Source organism: Daphnia magna, linkage group LG2, assembly GCF_020631705.1.
Source record: "Daphnia magna isolate NIES linkage group LG2, ASM2063170v1.1, whole genome shotgun sequence".
Classification (NCBI taxonomy): domain Eukaryota; kingdom Metazoa; phylum Arthropoda; class Branchiopoda; order Diplostraca; family Daphniidae; genus Daphnia; species Daphnia magna.
The window spans coordinates 3,729,939-3,751,923 of NC_059183.1; the positions used below are offsets into that span (position 1 = coordinate 3,729,939).

At 39.2% G+C, this 21,985-nt stretch overlaps 3 protein-coding genes, 1 long non-coding RNA gene and 2 pseudogenes across 5 annotated transcripts; 1 reads left to right on the forward strand and 5 right to left on the reverse strand.

Annotated features, from left to right (window-relative positions):
* Positions 1-2,264: 2,264 nt before the first annotated feature.
* On the reverse strand, positions 2,265-4,283 carry LOC116915841 (dynactin subunit 2). Of its 2 annotated transcripts, none has more exons than XM_032920975.2 (10): positions 4,125-4,283; positions 3,992-4,060; positions 3,795-3,934; positions 3,630-3,738; positions 3,446-3,573; positions 3,180-3,384; positions 2,923-3,021; positions 2,767-2,856; positions 2,600-2,702; positions 2,265-2,519 (listed from the first exon to the last, which is right to left on the reverse strand). In XM_032920975.2, the coding sequence occupies exons 1-10, from the start codon at positions 4,158-4,160 to the stop codon at positions 2,347-2,349; spliced, it is 1,152 nt and encodes a 383-aa protein (XP_032776866.1). In that variant the 5' UTR covers positions 4,161-4,283; the 3' UTR covers positions 2,265-2,346. The 2 variants fall into 2 exon arrangements, with proteins under 2 accessions (XP_032776866.1, XP_032776865.1); XM_032920974.2 differs by having other exon boundaries at positions 3,180-3,387; positions 4,125-4,282.
* A 5,201-nt stretch (positions 4,284-9,484) lies between these two features.
* Positions 9,485-10,132, reverse strand: LOC116933283 (annotated as a pseudogene).
* Positions 10,133-12,137: 2,005 nt separating this feature from the next.
* Positions 12,138-13,016, reverse strand: LOC123469831. Its single transcript, XM_045169178.1, has 4 exons — positions 12,864-13,016; positions 12,537-12,801; positions 12,351-12,474; positions 12,138-12,294 (listed from the first exon to the last, which is right to left on the reverse strand). Exons 1-4 carry the CDS (start codon positions 13,014-13,016, stop codon positions 12,138-12,140), a joined length of 699 nt encoding a protein of 232 aa, XP_045025113.1.
* Positions 13,017-16,025: 3,009 nt separating this feature from the next.
* LOC123469665 lies at positions 16,026-16,502 on the forward strand. Its single transcript, XR_006642956.1, has 3 exons — positions 16,026-16,116; positions 16,201-16,324; positions 16,391-16,502. It is a non-coding gene; the product is annotated as an uncharacterized LOC123469665 (long non-coding RNA).
* Positions 16,503-16,815: 313 nt separating this feature from the next.
* On the reverse strand, positions 16,816-18,148 carry LOC123469664 (annotated as a pseudogene).
* A 163-nt stretch (positions 18,149-18,311) lies between these two features.
* LOC123469832 lies at positions 18,312-20,460 on the reverse strand. Its single transcript, XM_045169179.1, is given in 7 exon segments — positions 18,312-18,520; positions 18,523-18,571; positions 18,638-18,893; positions 18,954-19,074; positions 19,145-19,409; positions 19,840-19,996; positions 20,054-20,460. Coding segments are annotated over 7 exon segments (1,464 nt in total).
* Positions 20,461-21,985: the final 1,525 nt, after the last annotated feature.

A 21,985-nucleotide genomic window follows, 5' to 3' on the forward strand; every position in this document is an offset into this window, starting at 1 on the left:
AACACTCTATGATGTTATCCCCTTTTTTTCTTTTCTTCAATTTTTCCGGCCATGAAAAATTATAGCAATTAGTTTATTTTTTGAAAAATTTTTAGCCTACTTATCCCTTAACTCTTATATAATAAAGCCGGGATAATTATTATGTTGATATTCAGCAGAGTTCTACTGTCAAGTGGTGGAGTTCTACTGTCGGGCGAAAAAATTATGTTTAAATGATTGGAGTTCCATTGTCAGACATAATTTTTTTTTATCATAGGAGTTCTACTGTCGGGTGTTGGGGTTCTACTGTCGTGCATTAAATATAATGTTAAATCATTGGATTCTATTGTCGGGCGGTGGAGTGCTATTGTCGGACAGTGGAGTTCAATTGTTTGATGCAATTTTTTATTTTAAAATTTTTTAAAAAGGGGGGTTCTAATGTCTCTGGAGTTCTACTGTTTTTGGAGTTCTATACTGTTTTGGAGTTCTACGGTCAGCAACCCGTTTTCTACCAGACGAGAGTGCCTCTTGCGGGTGCGTTGGTGTTCACTCCAGGCACAGGCTCATTTATAGCCAGGTGGCACTCGCACCAGGCGGAAAATTACTCTTACGCTCCGCCCTAAAATCCTCATTTTTCGTATAGTGTTCTCGCAAGAGGGCACCCCTTTTCTGAGAGGGAAAATAGCCATAGTGGAGCAACCAGGGGTCTATGATTCTGGATATTATATTTTAAAATTTATTCGTTATTCGAATATTATTCGTATTCGCGAATAAAACGTCATTTTCATTCGTTATTCGTTATTCGTATTCGTTTACAAAACGAATCAAGTTTTTGCTTATTCGACAGAACACTGCAGCAGGGGCGTTGGTGTATAAATAGGTATTACACACCTAAATCAGTGAACACAATCAGGTGGATACTACGGGAAAATACAGTAGTTGTTACTTTAAGAGTCAACACTGACCCCTGCTTCAAGTAAAAGAAAATGACTAGTAAAAAATAAAATTATATAACAAGTAGCTTGCTTGTTATTTAATTTTATTTCACTTGATATTTTAATTTCGATAAAAAGCAGTACCCAGTACATAAGAATAGCAACTATGAGTCAAATTTCTTTGTGTTTCTTAAATGTTAAAATACATTTGATTAGGATTTTAAGTAATACAGATTAGGTTTTAATTTTTAAATACACATTGAATTCGTCTGTCTTTGCAGCACAGGCTTCGCAAAGGGCACAGCTAGGGCTCGGCCCCGTGTCCAATGGGTAGGTATTTGGGCGAATGGGTAGGTCTTCTCGGCAAAAAAAAATGGATCCGGTGGGTAACGGTTCCTAAGACTTTGTGCCCACTACCAACCCGGGTACCATGTGGGTAACACAATTTCGAAAACCGTTTCCATTACCAGGGTTCAAAACCCGGTTATCCCCGATTTCCTACCCGATTACCCGAGTTTTTCCCTGAAATATAGTGACGCCCTTTGAATTTCCCGCCACAAAAAATTTTTGTTTGCTACCCTCCCTTTTAATTTAACTTGGGGCTTTGCAAGCCGCCATTTTCCAAGATGGCGGTGGGTATTCCCGGTTTGCCCATCAAATCCGCCCAGCCTACCCACTTTGGCAAATAGACTACCCGGATCGCTCATGGGCGACTTTTTTTGGCGACGAACCGCGGGTAAGCCGGGTTTTCGAGAACCGGGGCCGAGCCCTAGGCACAGCCCTCTTTTTGCTGCCGGGGCAAATAGACAATTTTGACACTAGCGCGTAGGGCTCGGCCCAAATCACATTCTAATCGGGGACACCGCTAAGCTTCACCGATAAAATGAATCGGGGAAGTTCAGTGCGGGGATTTCTTTTTTCGGTGCTGCACCGAAAGCACCGCTTTAGCCATAGGTGGCTAGTCTTACCAGTGATCTTGCGTTCTGATAGGCCAACGAGAATCACGTGACTAGGGTCACATTTTATTCTTGTTGACCGCAGGGCAACTCCCAATTTAGATCACTATTCATTGGTAATCGGGGAAGGCACCGATCACCGATATCACCGCACCGAGCACCGAAATCACCGCACCGATGAAGATCATCCTGCACCCAAATCGACTTAAAAAGTTCCCCGACTGGCGCGGGCCGAGCGCTACCCGAAGCCTGCCGGGGGAAAATAGATTTTACCAAACTTTTTAAGCTTTCTAGAAGACTTTCGGAAATAAAAAATAAAAATACTTGTACGGGTAAATGAAAACTATTTAAAAAAAAAAACACTAAAAAAGCAGGAGAAACTTGAATAATAATATAGACTTGCCCATTACCGGTTATTTATGATAGATTGAAACAACAAATCAAAGTAATTTATGACTTAGCAGTAATTTTTAAATTCATTTGCTTGATAACTTCTCATCTAATTTCTGGACAGACATTTTCATTGCTTGCATGTTCATTGACAGTCCTTCCTGGACATTAGTTAATAATTGAAGTTGATCCTGGATGGCTATGTCTAAGTTTGTCTGCATGTTTTCCACTTGGCTGACCGTTTGCGAAAAGTTGAGAGCTGAAATGTAAAATATATATATATATATATACATATACGTTCATAACAAAAGAAGATTTTTTTAGCGGAAAAACGATTACCTCTGTCATGAAGTACTTTCAAAGATGACAATCGATCAACAATTGATGGCAAAAGTAACAATAATGGCTCTAGTTGCTTCACCATTTCATATAGCTCTTTAACCTAGATAAATGATTTTCTGTACTTAAATGGCCGTAAAGAAAGAGATTATCCTGACAATTCATACCGTGCCAGACAAACTGGAATCTTCGACAATTCCATGTTGTTTTGTAATAACATTTAGTTTTTGCATTAGAACAGTTAGCCTACTTTCAACCTAATGAACAAAAAGGAGAAAATATATGCATTCACTAAATATTCAGACTAAGTTTTAAAATATTACCTGATCTAAATGAGTTGGTTCCAATAGAGCTACCTTTGAACTAATCAATCTAATAGCATCACTCACAGATTTTTGCCCTGTTTCTGCACATAGTTGGTTCTAAAAATATGACAACCAAGTAAAACATCATGTCTACATTAATGTGAGCAAATAATTCCAGCTGAAAGATTTAGTAAAGATATTTAAAAGTTGTACAATAATGTGTCATTGCTTTCCTGCACTTAAAGAAAATGTCTTAATGACTGAGAATTAGTCACCATTTTATCTGGGACTCCAAATAAACTTTCAAGTTTTTCAAGCCTCTGCAACATATTAGCTTCCCTGGAAGCAAGATCCAGTTTAATTTGTTGTGGCTTGAACTGCAGTTGATAAACAATCTTTGATGGATCTAATGTGGAAGTTCCTTGGTCTAAAGTATCAGGGACTGTTTTTCTAACCCTTTCTAAATCATCAAATATTTTCCTGCTAAACAATTTGGATAATGTTGCATTAAGGAACTGTCATAATTTGTTTAATTTATTACCTTTTAGTAGAAACCTCTGTTTTAGAGAATCCACTTTCATCAATTTTAATATCCATTAACTGCTTTTGAAGGAAAGTAACCTGCATAGCTAAGCTCTGTGGGTCGCCAAATTCCTCAGAGTTAGAATGCTATAAAAAAAAAACATGATCATTGTGGCAAACTTCTGAATGGTACAGATAGTTACAGAGTGTTCGACTTCCTGTTGTAGTTCGCTCACTTCACATTTCAAACGATTCAACTTTTGAATTGGAGATTCTTTTTCACCATTTGCTTGCAACTCATAGGGTCCATTCCTACAGAGAGATAAGAAATGTTTAAGAATTGGAAAAATATTATTTCATAAAATTACCAAGAAGTATATCCCAAATTATGTTTCACACCAACTTTTCCTGAAAAGTCTGCTTTTTGGGATGACAACCAACACCCTTTAAATTTAGTAAATGATTCCATTACATTCATATTGAGGTTTTCAACACAATCACTCTGATCCTAAATTGAATTGTTATGTGTTATGATATATTAAGAATGCGCATCATTTGATCTTACTTGACTTAGAGGGTTAGAAAAAGATTCACACACATCTTCAGATTCATAGTAATCAGGCTGGTCATACGCCTAATAAAATACCTGCTTATTACACCCATAAATCAGAGCAACAAGGTAAACATTTTTATTTTACTATTCCAGGTAATGCAGCATATTTTGGGTCTGCCATGTTTCAAATCGAATTGAGAATGAACAGCGACGAGAAAAATTAAATCAATCGCAGGGAAAACTTCCGTCAACAGTCACACCACGTATAATGGGATGAAACTGGGTGTGCCTAAAATGCGCGCAACGCGCCTGCGCGCCTGAACCCCCTAAACTGCGCGCAATCCCAGCGCGCGTGGACCACTAAAATGCGCGCTTTCATTTGCGCGCAATATGAAATCGTGTACCCCCTATTTCACTGTGTAATAAAAATGATGTATAAGTAAATAAACTAAATTATAAAATTATAATGTTCTCGAAGTTTATTCTATGGGCGCTAGTATTAGAGCCACTTAGTTTTTTAGCATAGCAACAGTGAAAACTGTTGAAAACAAAAAAGTGCAGCTTCTGATAAAAAAGCTATAGGAAAAGAACCACCGTGGGATCTCATCCAGTGCGACGGATGTAAAGAATGGTTCCACCGCAAGTGTGAATTATGGCCTGAAACCCCAGAAGATATTAAATGGTTCTGCAGAATTTGTGCAAAATAAAATTTTAATGTCAGTATGTGTGCAACATTTATGAAACGTGGAATACATGTAGGCTACCATCACGTCACCCTAACGAGTTGTGTTTTTTTAAAGAAATTTTAAATTACTTTTGCTATAATCCACGCAAATTTGGGCGAAATGCGCACAAAATTGGGAGAAATGCACGCAAATTTGGGCGAAATGCGCGCAAATGAAGGCGCGCATTTTAGTGGTCCAAGCGCGCTGGGATTGCGCGCAGTTTAGGGGGTTCAGGCGCGCAGGCGCGTTGCGTGCATTTTAGGCACACCCGATGAAACTACGGGTACGGGCAGGCTATGGTACGGGCAAGGCATTTCCTTGGTTTTGACATAACACATCAGTCGTTTCATAATTTGGCCAATAGATGTCGTGAAAAAATTTGTTGTTTCTGCAAGACTGCACAACATGTGTCGATTTCGGATGGCTGCACTCGGTGCATTAGCCAGTAGGGCCGTGGCCCGGGTCATGAAAACCCGGGTCAGATCCCGGGTAAAGGAAAAAAAAACCGATAACAGGCAGCCTTTTAAGGAATTTTTTTTTTCGGGACGGGTTTCGGTACGGTTCAAGGGGTTCTCGGGCTAACCCGAGATGTGGCGCCATCTAGTAGTAAGACAAAGAAGCTTTTAACTCTTACGCTAAGTTACGAGTCAACAAAGCAGAATAGCTTAAAAACATAGCAATCTACAGTAAAGCCGCGTTCACACCAGAGGTTTTTCGGCTAGCCGAAAGATGAAAGATGAAAACCAAAAGACGACAAAATTTCGTTTTCATCTTCGACTATTCACACTACAAATTTGTTCATCTTGGTAGATGGCGCTTATTACTTTTTTTGCTACTTAATTATTTGTGTCGTCTGCAGATTTTCTGATTTTTGTGTGTGATTATTGTGAGTTCTCTTTTTTCTTAAAATTAAAATGGAAGTAGGAATAGAAGAGAGTAATTATGAGTTGCGACTAACTTGGGCATTTTTTTCCAGAAACTATGAACAACAACACGAAACAAATCACGAGGAACACACGACTTCTTGAAAGAATGACAGCAGACAGATTTGGCATTGATGATGTTGACCTAATATCAAAAATTAATTGCGCATCAAATGGAAAGCTGTGATTGGCTGTTCAGTTTTCAGCTTTCGTTTTTCGGCTAGCTGAAACTTTTCGGCGCCGAAAAGTTTAGAAAGTTTCGTCTTTGGAAAGATGAAATTTTTTTTCGTTTCAGCTCGTTTTTCAGCTCGTTTTTTTCATCTTTTATCTTTCGGCTAGCCGAAAACCTCTGGTGTGAACGCGGCTTAACGGTCAGGAATCGGGGTATCTCTCTGCGTACTTGGGAACTTAGGTCCTCCCACCAAGTCACCAACCCACAGGCGCCTCGGGACGTTTGTCTCAATATAGTGCTGCGACTGGTGACCAATTTTCAAAACAATTTTTCCACTTCCCACAATTTCTACATAAGTTTTACACAATTCTATGCCAAACAAAATCACATATAGTTTTGAACTGCTGGAGACTATGCTAAAAATGCTATGCTTTCCTACTTCAAGTTCTAGCTCATTGTAAAAAAATTTAAAGATATTGTGGATAGTGGAAAAAATCGTTTTGAAAATTGGCCACCATTCGCAGAAAACGTCCAAATGTACCTAAATCCTGTCAATCAGGCGATGCTGCTGGCAAAAAAAGAAGTTTTCCAAATATAAACGTTGTAATGGTTGAGTCTGGTGACGAGACTGAAAAGAAGAGAAGAAAAGTGCATTTGACCCGATAATTACGCGGGACATGACCCGACCCGGGTTGCGACCCGGTCAAGCGGGACGGGACAGTTTTTTTGCATCGTTGACCCGGTTCAAAACACTTTAAGGAAAAAAACCCGTTAATTTTAACCCCTTAAAAAAAAACCGTCCCATTTGGTCCGGGCCACAGCCCTATTAGCCAGTGCACACTGGCTCGGAGCGAGAAGGGTCATATGACGTCATGCACTCCACTGGGTTGTCAGAAAATGGAGGTTATACTCGAACACTTTTATCACTTTTTACGCCGGCTCAACACAGTCTTCACCCGTGAACGGATTCAGATCCAAGTATGTTATTCCATGAAAACGGATGCCGCGAGTGGTGACCAACGGATTCGTTTCCCTTCACTGATGGGCAAGTAATCGCGCCACCTTTCCTCCGTACATGTGAGTATAATAGTTCGAAGGCGCTCAGATTTGAATCCATTCACAGAAGTATAAAGTCATGTTTCCTTTTTTCAGAGTTTGAATGTTGAATTTCCGTTCACGGATTGTATTTCAATTTTCAGTGTAAAATTAGTATTACAAATATTACAATGTTTACAGGATTTGTTTCCGTTTACGGATTGTTTACCTTATTTATACACGTGCCTAATTCTTAATTTTCATTAACCACTTAAAAACACTTAATTAATATCGATTGATTGTTGTTTTCTCCAACAGTTGGTTTTCTTTTGGATTAAAATGCCTTTATCGGAAGAGCTTAAGGCAATAAAACAGATTTGCAGTACAACAGTTTTACGTGCATTAATTAATATTTAAGTTTTGCATGATTAGCAACAAGAAATTTGAAGAACTGAACGACTGAACTCATAATTACTGAAAAACTGCCATTTAGTGTTATTTATTTAATTTTGAATTATAGATTATTAATAATCAATAATAGTTAAGTGTTTTACGTTTAGTTTTCAATGGAAAAATACGAAATTTGAACTGGCACCAAAAAATGATGGCCGCCGTCGTGCTCTTTCACGATTGGTTCATACATATTTGCTGATTTCTAATCTAAAACTGTGTTTAATGACGTTTTTCTAAGTGTCATCATGTTCCTCGTGATAAGAGGATCACGAAAAATACATTGTATATTAGTTTAAGTGAAGAAAATTATCCGAACGGTGTACGAAAAGTTGGGTGTGTATCTACGTCATCCCCCCTCCCCCCAAAGTTGGCAAAATTGAATAATTTATTGTATCCAAACGAAATGTGCCATCATTACGAATTTTATGGCGATCGATAGCTCTCACTAAGAGCTTTCGATTTCCGTAAAAAAAATTTAAAATATTATTATGGAAAGAAATCCTATCATGATGAAAAAATTTCCGTTTTATTGGCTAGACCAAGTTATGCGTTACAGTACGTACGTACAGTATACTGCACAATCCGAACACCGATTAAATTTTTTAAAGCCACCTATTGGCGGGTTAACGGGTTTTTTGTTTGTGTTTCTTTAAGGGGGAGGGTAGACGGGGTGATGGACACGACAGGGCAGGGTCATTCCGCTGAAATTGAATTAATTCTGGCGCTCGACATCACCGATTTTTTTAATTTTTTTACAGTGTATTCATTGTGTTGGTATAAAATTTTCTGTAAAGGGAAAAATTTTTCCCGTTTACCAAATTCGAAATAAAAAGTCTAAAAGATTCAGTTTTTTTAAATTTTAAAAATGCTTTTTTTTCTTAAAATTGTAATTGTCACCTCTTCCTTTTGCGCTACAGGGTTAAAAAGTAGTGAAAAGATAGAGAATTTTGTTTTCTTTTTAATGATCTATTTGGATCGGGAATTTTTCGAAAATAAAGTTAGGTAATTGGGGTTTAAACATTTTTTTAAAAAAGAGCCTAGCGGAAATATGTTAGCTTCGATTTTAATTTTTTTTTCACTCATCGGTAGATCTCAAGTATGCGCATTTTTTTGTAAAAATTTTGAGTCTTACCCGTTTCCCGTTTATTATTTTTAAATTTTCAAAGTTTTTATTATTCGCCCTATCTCTTACACGGAGAACCTGTTCATGGTCATAGGGTCGTCTGATAGTTGGAAGGGCCCAGCCGGTCGGTGGCAGTCTCTTTGCTAAGGTTAAAGCGAAAGAGAAGATCAAAACAGGCAAGGGGAGAGGAATTGCTTCAGGAAATAATCTGCAGTGACGTAGGGGCACAGCATTGTGAGGTGCTAAGGAAGCCTTGATAAAAGGTTTCTCCATCCCACAAGCAAAATTTAGCAGTGAAGCATTGGAAAAACACTTAGGGAAATTAAGACGTAGCATAAATCTGAAATTACACTGAAAAATGAACGGGGGAAGGGGATACAAAATCAGCATGATATCTAGAATCCTTAAATAAGATTGGGAACCCTCTAGGCACAAATATATGTGTTATTCGGTTAGTTACCCTGAATTCGATGCGTCCTCTTTACTCACACTTAAATCTTTTACCTACTCAACCTAATTCCTACCCTATAACATCTTAATCTTTTACTTACCATACCTTACCCAACTCTTCCCTTTTTACCTTTAACCTACCCTACTCAACCTAACTTCCTCGAATAATTAAAAATACCATACTTAGCCTAAATCATATCTTAACCCTAGCCTACATAACCTAACTTCCTCGACTCTTTAACTAGATTATTATATTTTAAAATATTAGATGGAGGTTGATTGCAAATACCTGGCAGAATACAAAAGTGGACGCCACAAAAAAATTTTGATGAAGAAAAATGTCATTCCCCACAGATTTCCATTGCTACAATCTTTTGGTATTTTTTATTGTATATAATTTGTGGTTTATTCAGTCATTATAATGATTGGCTGTACAGGTATTTCAGCAGCAACCAGTACATCCAATTTAGCCGAAGAACCAACAAGTGTTACGCCAACATCCAGCAGTTTTTTTATTGAAGAAGAACTTAATGAAAGAGAACACCTTAGTAAGTTATTATTGTATATTATTGTATATTGTATTCATTTTATTGTAATAAGTATATTTTTACAGACTTCTCCAACTCAAATGTCACTGATGACATCAGCCATCAGCCAATATCCATTCAGTTGAAAGATATTGGTGTGCAAACTGACAAACACTTTAACAGCCCACGTCTTCTTGGAAAAACTGTTAGCAGGGCTTGATTTTCGAAGTCGGTTGACAGAATCCTTTGATTTCTTTGACGTGGAATACAGTGCCTTGGCCTCGACAAATTTTATAGTGCTTCCAACTCTGGATAGTTTGCTTTTCTTCCGGTATGCTTTTACTTCCGTAACGCTCTTCTTTTCACTTTCTCTATTAAGCCAGCCTAACACAGCCAGGGAATGTTTGCAGTTACCTGCAGAGGCCACACAGTCATGACAAACGGCAGATTTTATTTCTGAATTTTCCAAGTCTACTTAAACTTGGACTCTATAACTTTTACTGCGAACACTTTTTGCAGGGCAGCATGCTGCAATAATAGTGCAGAACTTTTCCTTCCTTTTTATTTGTACATAGCCAATCGCTGAATTTCCATAGGACTCGCGTCCATTTCTAGTTGCTTTGACACAACGGATCTCAGGGGAAATGAAGTTAGAATCTTTTTTTATGTAATCAGTAAACATATGTATATCGACTACAGGAATGTTAATTGAATCAGCTTTAACAAATCCGTCCAAGAGACGGTGAGAGATGTTGTATTCTTTAGGTCGTTTGAAAAGAAATAGTAATGCGGGCTAAAAAAGGTTTGAAGGTGACGCATTCTATTGGTTCCGCGGATCACATGATCCATTTCTATTGGTTGTTCATGAATCACCGCTAATGCCGGACTGTTAAGCCGCCTCCTCCGTTTTTGAGAGAAGTCACGTGATCGAAACTTTAGAGCTTAATAATTCCTAAAATAATTTTTTCCCGGTTCACCCGGTTCACTGGGCTACCCCGTTGGAAGGGCTGCGGTGACGGGATGTCATCATGATGTTAATTTACATGCGACCTGCTAGCCTGCAACAACGCTGGCAGATCTCAGCCTAGCTAAACAGACCACCGTTTGGGTGAAGCGCTTGTTGTGTGGGCTCGAAGACTAACTGCTATAAGAACATTATGCTCTTGCACCCTGTGGCGCGTGTTCCTTCCCTCGGGAATAATTTACGATGACTTTCTGCAGCAACCTACCTTTATGGACAACCTTACAATTATCGATCAGTCCTTACTGCTCAAGTAAGCATCAGTGGGTAAAGTTTGCACTCGTGCGGCGCGGGTTGCCTAGGGAGCCTGACTGGTCTACAAATGTCGATCCACTGTTGCGGATAAATCTCAGCCTAGCTAAACAGACCACCATCTATGGTAAAGCACGGACCTGTGCGAGACCTGACAGCAAAGCTGAGGATAGATCACTGTTAAAACCCCCATTTCATCTTTCTTGGGGCATTTTGGGGTTTCATTCGAACGAACTATGGTCCATCACACATGGAATGCACACAACTAGCACACACCGTTTATTCTTTGCTATCCTTATGCCAGCCCGGACCTAAAAACCTTTATAAAAGCCATTATGTTTTAATTTTAATTCATATCCTCGTGCTTAAAGGCCAACCTCTTTTTGGAGATCGTGTGCTGAATAGAAAATACAATGACTCCGTCGACAGGCATCATCCCGAAGGACGTAGACACTGCGACACGGCAAAACACCGACTCCAGCAAGAATACTTGTGTACGAATCCTCCAATCAATTACCACTACTTTTTAAATAAGTAAATGTTGCCCCAAAAATATCTGTACCACATGAAAGATCCATTTATCTAAAAACTAAAGATGAAACCAGACAAGAATGCACCAAAAAAATTGTACAGACTATAACAAAATTGTATGGTCGCGCCTATTGGAGTCCGTAATCCGGACTCCTCTAGTGTCAAAATTTGCCATTGAAGCTCGTAAATCGGACTCCTCTAGTGTCAAAAGTTGCTATTGGAGTCCGTAAAATGAGATGGCTCTGGTGTTGCGCCTAGCAGACCAATTTTTTAATGACTCTTAGTTGAAATGAGGGGCTGGCGGCTTTGTTTGAATGTAACTCATGTATTGCAGTATCTTATTTAAAAACATAAAGACATATTTGAACTTGAAATGAAAAAGGTAATGGTTTTCTGAATTAAACAATCACGTTATGTAGTACAATATGATAGAAAGTAATTAGTGCTATGGAAATTAACATTTGTGAAGATATATATATTTACATGATTACATCCTACAATTTCTACAAAACCAGATTGCATCCATGTCTTCGGGATAATCGTCACACATTCTGTGGAACCAATCTTTACAACTTTCACATTCTATGTTTTCCCACTGATCTAATGCCAATGTGTGCCAAGTTCTCCTACAATGGCACATCACAGGCACTCAACACTAAAATTATTACTTAGCGTTTGTTAAGTTGTAGTATCATTCACACTACAACCTTTTTAAGCGTTACGTATTACGTAATCAGCAACCTTTATGTGGAAGGCAACCAGTTTTTACGATGTGTAAAACCGTGGCGGAAACCAAACTACGTTATACGTAACGATAAAAAAGGCTGCAGTGTGATGCTATTCTTACCTGGTGATATTTAAAATCGTAGGATTCCTTCATGTACTTCTTGTCTTCTTTTATCTTTTCCCAGGCAAAGGGAGAAATGGATGCCGGCAATTTTTCGAGTTACAGATGTTTGCCCTGTCTCGGAAATTTGACCTCTCGTATTTTCTGCATAAGTTGCCTGCCGCTAAGGCGGATGCGTACGATATCTACTAAAGCACTGATCCCCTTAGCCAATCGCCTATCTTTTCCGAGAACTTCTTTGATGGTGTGATGGAAGCTGTAATTTAAATGAATCATAACTAATTGTTTTCTTAATCAATTTTTTCTTATTACCGTTCCAGCCTATTTGTTGTGTTGTTGCCCAATGTTGGCAAGTGCCGTCTTCCTACACTCGTCCATTTGTCACTAATGCTGAACCAATTTTTATGGAAATACGCTGCAATAGTTCCTTCACCATCTAGTAGAAAGTGAGTTTATTAAACTAGGATTCTTTAATTTAAAGCTTTAACGAGTCTTTACCTTCACAAAGTGGCGCTTTGGCTGTTTCCAACTCAGTTTGTGTTTCGGCGTATAGAAATATACGAAACTTTTCTCGGATCTCATGCTTCTTTTCTTTGGTGAAACCTTCACCTTCCTTTAATGAATTTAGCCAAGCGTCGACGGCCTTGAGAACATGAAAGTGGCATAAAATGTGTTCGGCCTCCGGGAAATACTTCTCTAATGCGGAGATTTCGGAACAGTTTTTATCTGTCATCGTTACTTTCGTAACGGACACATCGTTTTTCTATAAAATTAGTAACAAGTCCATTTCAGGTATTCATATAGAATTTTTTTAACGTCTTTTACCTCTTCAAATATCCGTAGGCATTCACTAATTGCAACCGTTGTCTCTTCCTTCGTGAAAAGTAACGCTACGGGTTGACTGGCCCCATTTTTGTCCACAATCAACAAATGGTAGAGAGAAAATTCAATGTTCTTTATCTGGTAGATCCCATTCATTTCAATTACTGTGCCATATTTGTGATACAGCTTACGTTGCTTTTCTAGTTGAATGAGTATTGCAGCAACCTCTTCGTCGCCATCATACGTAACGTTGACTACATTATTTGGATCTTTTTTTAGTTCAAGAAGTAAGTCCACTGTATCCTTCCACTCATCTCCAGTATTTCCTGTTAGAGTAGTGTCAAAATTATTTCATGCGGGATCATCCAAAAGTTGACAAGGGAGAGCGGGGTCATCTGGACAAGGGGGGCCATTCCATGGTATTTCATTTTTTTTTTTTGTCGCGGCACTTCGCCGATTGTGATGAAAACTTGTTCCTAATTTCCGGTTTTTTGCGGAAGCGTAGTGCGGAATTTGCACTAAAACGCCAATAAAACGGCGTCGGATTCAGCAATTGAGATCGGACAAAAACCAAAAAAAAAGAGAAAAAAATGCAACTTTTTAGTTTTTGTCTGAGTTTGATTAATCATTAGCAAGGTTACGCAATCTTCATTTAAAAAAAATTTAATTGAAAATATCTCCGTTCTCGAATTGTGGAGTGGGTCGCGACTTGCGACATTCGATAGACCGCCTTTATTTTTACTTATCTTGTAAAAATTTCCATCCTTCCGGTTTTAGTGTCCTAGTTACGAATTATTTAAGTTTTTCCGAAATCCCTATCCTTTAACACAGGTGGCAGCGCCGCTCTGACTTCGCCGGAAAATGGGAGCCGAGCGTGCGCTACGCGTGGACCACCGCATCGTTAACATCTCCCCTGGGTCTTGTTGAGAAATTTCTTGTTTCCTAGCTTGTGACATATGACCAGATCTTCATATGACAGATCTTGATCCAGCAAAAAAATGAAGGTTGTCTTTCAGCGTAACTCTTTAAAAAAAACGGCAGTTTATGGTGAACTGTGTTGGAATAAAGTCATGCTTTAGCGCTGTGCCAGTTTAGTTGTTGAGAAAATAGAGGATAGTTGCTGTGTTGGAAAAATAGCTGAGAGAGAATGCAACTTAAAGCATTATTCGTCGATTACTGAAACTATTCCGCTTTGTGATTTAACGACGCAGCACGTGATTCAATTACGCGTTAAATCAAAAGATATTTCTTTCATTGGCCGTCATCATTTTTTTGTGTTCTTAACTTACTATGTTGGATTTGGAAGAAAAGTCGGTGCTGTGATCCATATTCCAAACACGGAAATAAAAGTGTGAAATGTAATAAGACAATCACACTGGAGTTTTGTGATAAAATATTCTGTGCAACAAATTCACTCCGGCTCATTCCAGACAAGAAAATTTGTCCACGTTGCAACAAACTACAAAATGAAAGTATAGAACGTGGTACCGTAACACCAGAAAAAATGCGTCCGCAGTTGTCGCATGAAAATAACGGTAAAATGAACAGCTATTCGATAGTCCAACAACAATCGGCAATACGCCATCACACTTAGTGGCCGTTCTTTCGGAAGCATCAGTCATAACCCCAGTATCCGATCTTTTATAATAGAAGACTTGCATACTGAATATAAGAAGAAAATGAATTTAACTACCGGACCAAGAAAACCATTCGAATTTTCTATATTTGCGTCTTTACGCCCCTCTCATGTCATTGCTGTCGGCGCTGGCGGAACGCGTTCGGTGTGTGTCTGTATCTATCATCAAAACGTAGCTGATGCTCAGCGCAATAATCGACGTCGTGAACGAAAAGAATATTTTTATGGATAAAATCGTTTGTTCCGTCCCCAACCAGGTACTGCCTTATTCATGGAAATTATTATAAATATATTTTAATATTAATTTCCGCGCAGGAATGTATGATGGATCGTTGCGCAGCTTGTCCTGGTACTGAAAATCTCAAAGCGTTTCTAGATCAGTTGACGGAGGAAGAACCTGATAAAATCAATTACAAGAAATGGACGCAAACCGACGGGAGTAAGCTGGAATCTATAACTGAAGACAAAGATGACTTCCTCGAATCTCTGGTAATTCTCATCTCCAACTTGACTAAACATCATTACATCGCTCCTGCTCAAAGCGCAATTTTCGTCAAGTGCAAAGAAGAAATTACCCAAGAGAGTTGCGTGTTAATAAGTGACTTCTCCGAAAATTTCTCATTTATCATTCAAGATTGTGTTCAGGGATATTACTGGATGAACCAACAAGCGACCGTTTTGCAATTTCTAGCTTACTTAAAAAATGGGGAAGGTAAAATTTGTTCAGCTAGTATGTGTTTCATTCACGATAACTTAACACATGATTCGGGAGTTGTAAATGCATATCTCAAGCCCGTTCTGAACCACATAAAGTCCATCAATCTTTTCATTAAAAATGTCAAATATTTCACTGACGGTTTGTCGGCGCAATATAAGAATAAAAAACAAACTTTGCTTATTTGTGCGCACACGCACAGTCTTTCGGTCTTACAGCTGAGGGGCACTTTTTTGCGTCTTGCCACGGCAAGAGCCCTTGCGACGGGATTGGCGGCACTATCAAACAGTTTGCTCGCTTAGCTAGTCTGCAAAGACCTTTATCTGATCAAATAACTACCCCAATTCAGCTTTTTGAATGGGCAAAAGAAAATTGGGACATAATGGTGTTTTATGTTGAAAAACAACAAGTGGAAGTTAATTCTTTTGAGATTGAACGGAGAATGGCAGAAGCATTGCCAATAAAAGAAATCAGATCTTTCCACTGTTACGTTCCCCTTAACGCTTATCAACTCAAAGTTTCCGCTTTATCTTGTGATACCGATTTCAAGTCTTTTATGTACTCCCTGAACGGCGCAACTCATTTAATTTCACATCGTGTCTAGTAAAAAATTTCATTGCATGTTTATCTCAAGATGATGATGTTTATGGCACTTTGCTCAAATTATTTCAACTGACCCAGAAAATGAGGAATATCTTGTCAAGTTTCTAGCCCCAGACGGAGAAGCTGGGTTTCTTAAAGGTCACAAATTTTTTAATGTCGATTCTCGTGTTGCAGTTTCCGTTGAGTTGTGTAAAGTTATTGGTAAAATCTATTGCACCGTGGAGTCCACGGCGCTCTAGTGTCAAAAAGGGCTATTGCGCCGTGGATACCAGTTAGCGCTAGTGTAGTCCCGAGTCGTTATGGTGAGTTGAAATTTTCATTTCTGATAAACGTTTTATTCTCTGAAAAATGATTCTATGTAAAGATTTAATCACAATTTTAAATAGAAAAATGATTGTTTGATTGAGGTCTCGTGGTGGAGGCCATGGCTTCATGAAGGTTCCACATACTACACAGGATGACAGGATAACGAAAATGTGGTTCCAATGAACCACTGCAGCACAAATTCAAGTAAATATACCATTGATAAACATGGGTCTATCCCTGTAATGCAACACTCTTACTTCAATTTCACAGATCTTGTGAAGACTGAAGAGGTGGTAGCTTTTAGTCACTCCAGCACGCTGTCAAGTCAGTACTCCTTATGATAATGTTGCAACAAGCCGTCTACTGTCCCCAAAAACAAGTAAGTATTTATCTAATAAATAATAGTACATATCTAATTCAACATAGTAATGCTAAACAGATGCTGCTAGTTATTTTTCTCCAACGTGGATGGTAACGACAGAATGCCAGGCACCATACACATACCAAAATGAAAGCATTCCATCCACAGTGAACCATGCTTCAGTGTAAGTGCACGACTAGGTTTCTAATTGGGTATAGAAATGTATTAATCGATTTTTTCTTTTTTACAGTTATCACAAAACCAATGATCATCAAAATTTTTGGGGCAATCCTTGATGCATGTTGTGTGGTACCATCCTTCACAATCCTGTGTGTCACATCCGATGAGAACCAACCCCTTTCCCTCCCACCCTGTTCGGCGACAAGTGCAAAATACTTGTTCTTCTTCTACAATCTCCTTCGACCTCTTGGGCCGGATTGGATCTGATGGGAACGGCGTTAGTGTTCCCGAAGCCATACAGTCTATCAGGTGTGCACGTAACTTTTTTGGGTCGTAAAGTCTGGTTGCGGGGTCTTCTCCATTTACCAAACTGGTGGCAAAAGCAATGGAGAAGACTCCGCAATCAAATCCGTTACTTTGGCGCTGACAAGATTTAATAATGTATGTCATTTTCTCATCAGGCGTGCAAAGGAGACTCGACATGCAGCTCAGGATGTGGTCATTTTTCCATGGCTTGCTCGGCATACTGTCGTACACCAGGACATGATTAGGTTGTGTAAAACCTTTTGCGACACACACCCAATGGTTTGACCCGTTGTGGATTATCTGCAGCCATCGGTCGCCCTGCGCGGGAGGAAACTCTAGTGCCGCTCCCATTGTGGAGCAATACAACCCTCCGATCGTTGGATGAAGTTTTTTCAGGATTACTTGGGCCATGTTGATGTCGCCCGTATTTAGGTAGTTGTTCTTTGTTATTACCTGGGCTTTATCCAAGAAGAGATGTGGCTCTTTGATACGGTTTCTACGTGTTTTGCCAGTACTATCAGCTGGTAGAAGCTATCAATAGGTAACGAGAAAATTAGTAACATGAATTTTAAAAACTTTCCTATTTAAATTTGTTACCTCGACAGACAGATCATCAATTGTAGCTGCATCCACTATGCACATTTCGTCGTCAGACAAATCATTGTTGGGTGAACCAGAAGCGGAAGATACTACTTCGCAACTTTCGTCGGCAGGCGGATTATCAGCGGGTGAAGAAGGGATGAGAACACCCATATTGCATGTGTCTTGCTCTCTTGCAATGGCTTCGTCTTCCTCGTTGAGGATTGAAGCTTCTTCTTCCAATTGATTGTCCAAGTCGTTGCTTTCCAGCCTCTTTTTTTTGGCCTGCTTGTGGTAGGAGTTGAAGTAGCCCTTGTTTTCCTTTGGCCTGTCCCGTTTTCTTGGCGCAACCGGCAGGTGAAGGGCTGCCCAAGACGAGATCTACAAGTATTTTAATACAAAATCATGTAAATAAATCACATTTAACAATAAAGTGTTACCTTTGCATTTGTTTCAGATAAATCAGTACTCGCATCAGTAGTGGGAGGTTCATCATGAAGATCAGCACTACCTTCTTTCTTTGTATCCTCGTGACTGGACTGGACCAACTGGATTGGTTTATCGGCCTTGATCAGGGCATGTATGTCGTGAAACAGTCTCATCTTCTCCTGAAAATCGGGTATGGTCATGGAACTAATTGTTTCGGCCAATTTGCGGAAGAGATTGGTAGCGAGGTTGTACTGGTCCCTCTCAGTTCGTGGTAATCTGGCTTTTTTCTTCTTGTAGATTCCGGTAGGTGACGACACATTGGCGGAAACTACTGCCTCATTCTAATACCATCAGAACGTTATTATTAATATAAACAATATTTGGTTCATTGACTTCTATAGTTACCTCCAAGCACTCATTCCTCCAGTGTTCTGCATAAGATCCGGACGGAATTTCGAGATTGTCCTTGAAATGGAAATATATGATGTGGCGACACGGGAGTCCAAATGCTGAATAAAAGTGACAGCTGCAACTGGACAAGTCTTTTTCAACTTGTAATTAGTATTCCTTGACGTTATGGTGTACGTCAAATAATCCTAGAGAAGTAAAACGTGTTTCATTTTATAGTACCTTCATGATTAATTAAATGTAATCTGACTTACATTGTCTAGGATGAAATGATAGTTTTTCCTCATTATCTTGATTTCGTTTTCCAACAGATTCCACGCGAAAGGAGAAATGGATTCAGCGAATTTTCGGATGAGTTCAGGCTTCGACTGTGTTGAAAATCGAACCTCACGTATCTTTTGTTTCAGCTCCCTGTCACTTAAACGAAGTAAAGTCACGTTAACCAGGGTCTGGATAACTTCAGATAATCTCTTTGTCTTCTGCAGCACATCCTTGATGGTATGATGAAATCTAGGAATTTTAAAATAATATTATTTTAACCTTGTTGATGCAAGTAACTGATATTTTTACCGTTCAATACGATTCGTCGTGTTATTTCCAAAGGTTGGTAAATTTCTTCGTCCCAAATTGGTCCACTTATCCTCGATATTAAACCAATTATCGGCAAAATATTCACCAAGGCTTCCCAATCCTTCATCAAGTAAGTAAGAAAAATATTTTTAACGTGTAAACAAATATGTGAAAGTAAACTATCTCTTTACCAGGTCCAATTAGGTACGCTTTAGCTTTATCGTATGCATCCGGAGTTTCTGCGTACATTGCAGTACGGAAATTTTGGCGTATCTGATGGTGCTTTTCTCTTTCAATTTCTCCGTTCTTCGTTCTTGTAAGATGGAAGTCCACGGCCTTCAACGCATGGAACTGGCAAAGAAGATGGACAGCTTTCGTGAATGTTTTTCCCAGGGTGGCGATCTCTGTGCAATCTTTGTCAGTAAATGTTACTTTAGTGATGGCCACTTCGTTGTTCTGTGGTAATGAAAGATTTAGTATTATTTTTTATTTTATTGTAACAAAACTTACATCTGAAAATATTTTCAGGCATTCCGTAATCGCCTCAGTAGTCTCATCCCGGCTAAAGAACATGGCCACCGGCTGACTAACGCCGTTGTTGTCTTCGATCATTAGATGGTACAGCGCAAACCCACTTTTGTTAGTGTTGTAAGTTCCATCTAACTCCAGCACTGCTCCATATTTGTTGTATAGTCTGCGCTGCTTGCCTAGCTGGACAAATATAGCTGCCACTTCTTCGTCGGAATCATGAAGAACTTTAATGACGTTATTCTCGCCATTTTTCAGATTTGAAAGAATCTCTACGACATCTTTCCAGTCGTCATCCGACTTCCCTGTAAGATTCGACAACTACGTTAATTGATCCATCAAATAACATTTTTTAAACAATAGGCTTACCAGTCAATGTCTGCTTAAGGTTGATGATGTCTTTGCTAATAAGATGTGATCCAAATTTATCGAGCAGCAGTTTTCGAACTTTGGTCGGTTGACCACCAGCGACCAGCGCACTTTTTGCGAAATCGAAAGCCTCTGTAGTCATGTGCCTGCATGAACGTGTTGGGTTAGTTAAAGAAGTGAATATGCGATGACATTTAACTTACTTCTTTCTGGCGTATGTGTGCAGGTGTGCCTCAGAAACAGGGTGAGTATGGTGAAAGAGCTCCAGCTTTGTGATTTTAAACTTCTTCACTGACTCATCCGGATTGTACGAAAATCGAATTTGCACAGGACAATAATTGGGCATCACATGTTGATTGAGTCTTCGGCCCTTTTTGGCACGAGAGTTGTGTGTTCCAAAATGAGGACATATGTACTGCACGCTTTTAAACTCTACTTCTTCGTCTATTATCACTTTATTCCTAGGATCGTTGTTGTAAGATTTAACCGACTTCGTATCCCCGCGCCGCAAATACACAATTCCTTCCTGAAAAAGCCGCTCAATAAATATAACGATATCAGCATGGCTATCAAAAGTCGTGGCTTCGGTAAGAGAATCAAGGATCGACATTCTTGGGCAAGAAAGAAAACTCTACTGAAGATCTTGCCAGTTTTTTTGTTTTTTTTTCCATTTTTTGCTTCTCATTTCATTGGTTCTCTTCACTTCAATAGGGCATGCGACAGATCTTCCTTTCCAATCCTCTGGAGACACGGTAACAGCGTAACCGCAAACAAGCATAAGAGAGTCATCCGACTTCCTCACTTCATGGATGGAAGCCGCCGTCAAAGGGGAAAAATGAGTCACCGTCGCGCAATGGACCTTTTTTCCGTTCATTGTTTTTTATTATATTTGTTTTCCAAATCATGAACATAGACCGCTCCCATTCCTTGCTCCATTCCCTGGACATTTGTATTTCAATAAAACTATCTCGACTGTTAAATTACTCGTGCTTTTTTATTACTACAAAATGTAACCATCATTGGGACATTTAGATGTTCAGTTGTCATACAGCCCTATGGATGGAGGGCCTCCCCGGATTCAACGGGGTAATAGCATGTTTTGACACAGAGAGTAGAGACGCGTGGATCCACGGCGCAATAGCACTATTTGACACTAGAGCGCCGTGGACTCCACGGTGCAATAGCACTATTTGACACTAGAGCGCCGTGGACTCAACGGTGCAATAGGCGCGACCAAAGTTATTTCCATTCACAGTACTAGTAAAAGGTCCCGTATGTTAAAAGTGAACCAAGATGAATTTACAAAGATAACTGGAAAATATACTCGCTGTATGGCGAATGGAGAATAATAAAAACTTATATTTTTTTTTGTTCTTTTAGTTTTTTTGTGGTGCTGAAATGACCTTAGGCTTATCAATACCCAGGGGGCGATGCGCGTAGCATTTGCACGGCTCCCCTTTTCCGTCGAAGTCAGGGGGGCGCTGCCACCTGTGTTCAAGGATAGGGATTTCGGAAAAACTTAACTAATTCATAACTAGGACACTAAGACCGGAAGGATGGAAATTTTTACAAGATCAATAAAAATAAAGACGGTCTATCGAATGTTGCAAGTCGCGACCCGCTCCGCTGTTAGAGAACGGAGATATTTGCAATATAATTTTTTAAAAATAAAGATTGCGTAACCTTGCTTATGACTAATCAACAAAAACATCGACAAAAACTAAAAAATTGCATTTTTTTTTATCTTTTTTTGGTTTTTGTCTGATCTCAATTGCTGAATCCGCCACCGTTTTATTAGCGTTTTAGTGCAAATTCCGCACTACGCTTCCGCAAAAAACCGAAAATTTGGAACAAGAATTCACGCCCAACCACTGATCTAAAAAATCTGAAATTTTTACAGTATTATATAACCAGTACTGAAAACACACAGTATTTTTTTCTTACTTTCGAATTACCGCGACAAAAAAAACGAAATACCATGGAATCGCCCAGGGGTGACATTGGACAGAAATGTTTTGCTCTCCGATGGCACCCGGTGTCCAGGACGACTCCGCTCTCTCCTACTTCAAATGTTTAGCCGTTTTATTTCACTAGAATGTGCATACCTGCTAGCGGCTGCTTCAAATTAATCAAGT

What these genes read in the sequence shown, in the direction of transcription:
- LOC116915841 (XM_032920974.2), bottom strand. Translation starts at nt 4,160, where the DNA reads ATGGCAGACCCAAAATATGCTGCATTACCTGGAATA. An exon ending in ATGCTGCATTACCTGGAATA is followed by an intron (nt 4,061 to 4,124) that starts GTAAAATAAAAA and finishes GTATTTTATTAG; the next exon opens with GCGTATGACCAGCCTGATTA. An exon ending in AACAGGAAGTCGAACACTCT is followed by an intron (nt 3,574 to 3,629) that starts GTAACTATCTGT and finishes TTTTTTTTATAG; the next exon opens with CATTCTAACTCTGAGGAATT.
- LOC123469831 (XM_045169178.1), bottom strand. Translation starts at nt 13,016, where the DNA reads ATGAATGGGATCTACCAGATAAAGAACATTGAATTTTCTCTCTACCAT. An exon ending in CAAAGCGCCACTTTGTGAAG is followed by an intron (nt 12,475 to 12,536) that starts GTAAAGACTCGT and finishes ACTTTCTACTAG; the next exon opens with ATGGTGAAGGAACTATTGCA. An exon ending in ACAACAAATAGGCTGGAACG is followed by an intron (nt 12,295 to 12,350) that starts GTAATAAGAAAA and finishes TTTAAATTACAG; the next exon opens with CTTCCATCACACCATCAAAG.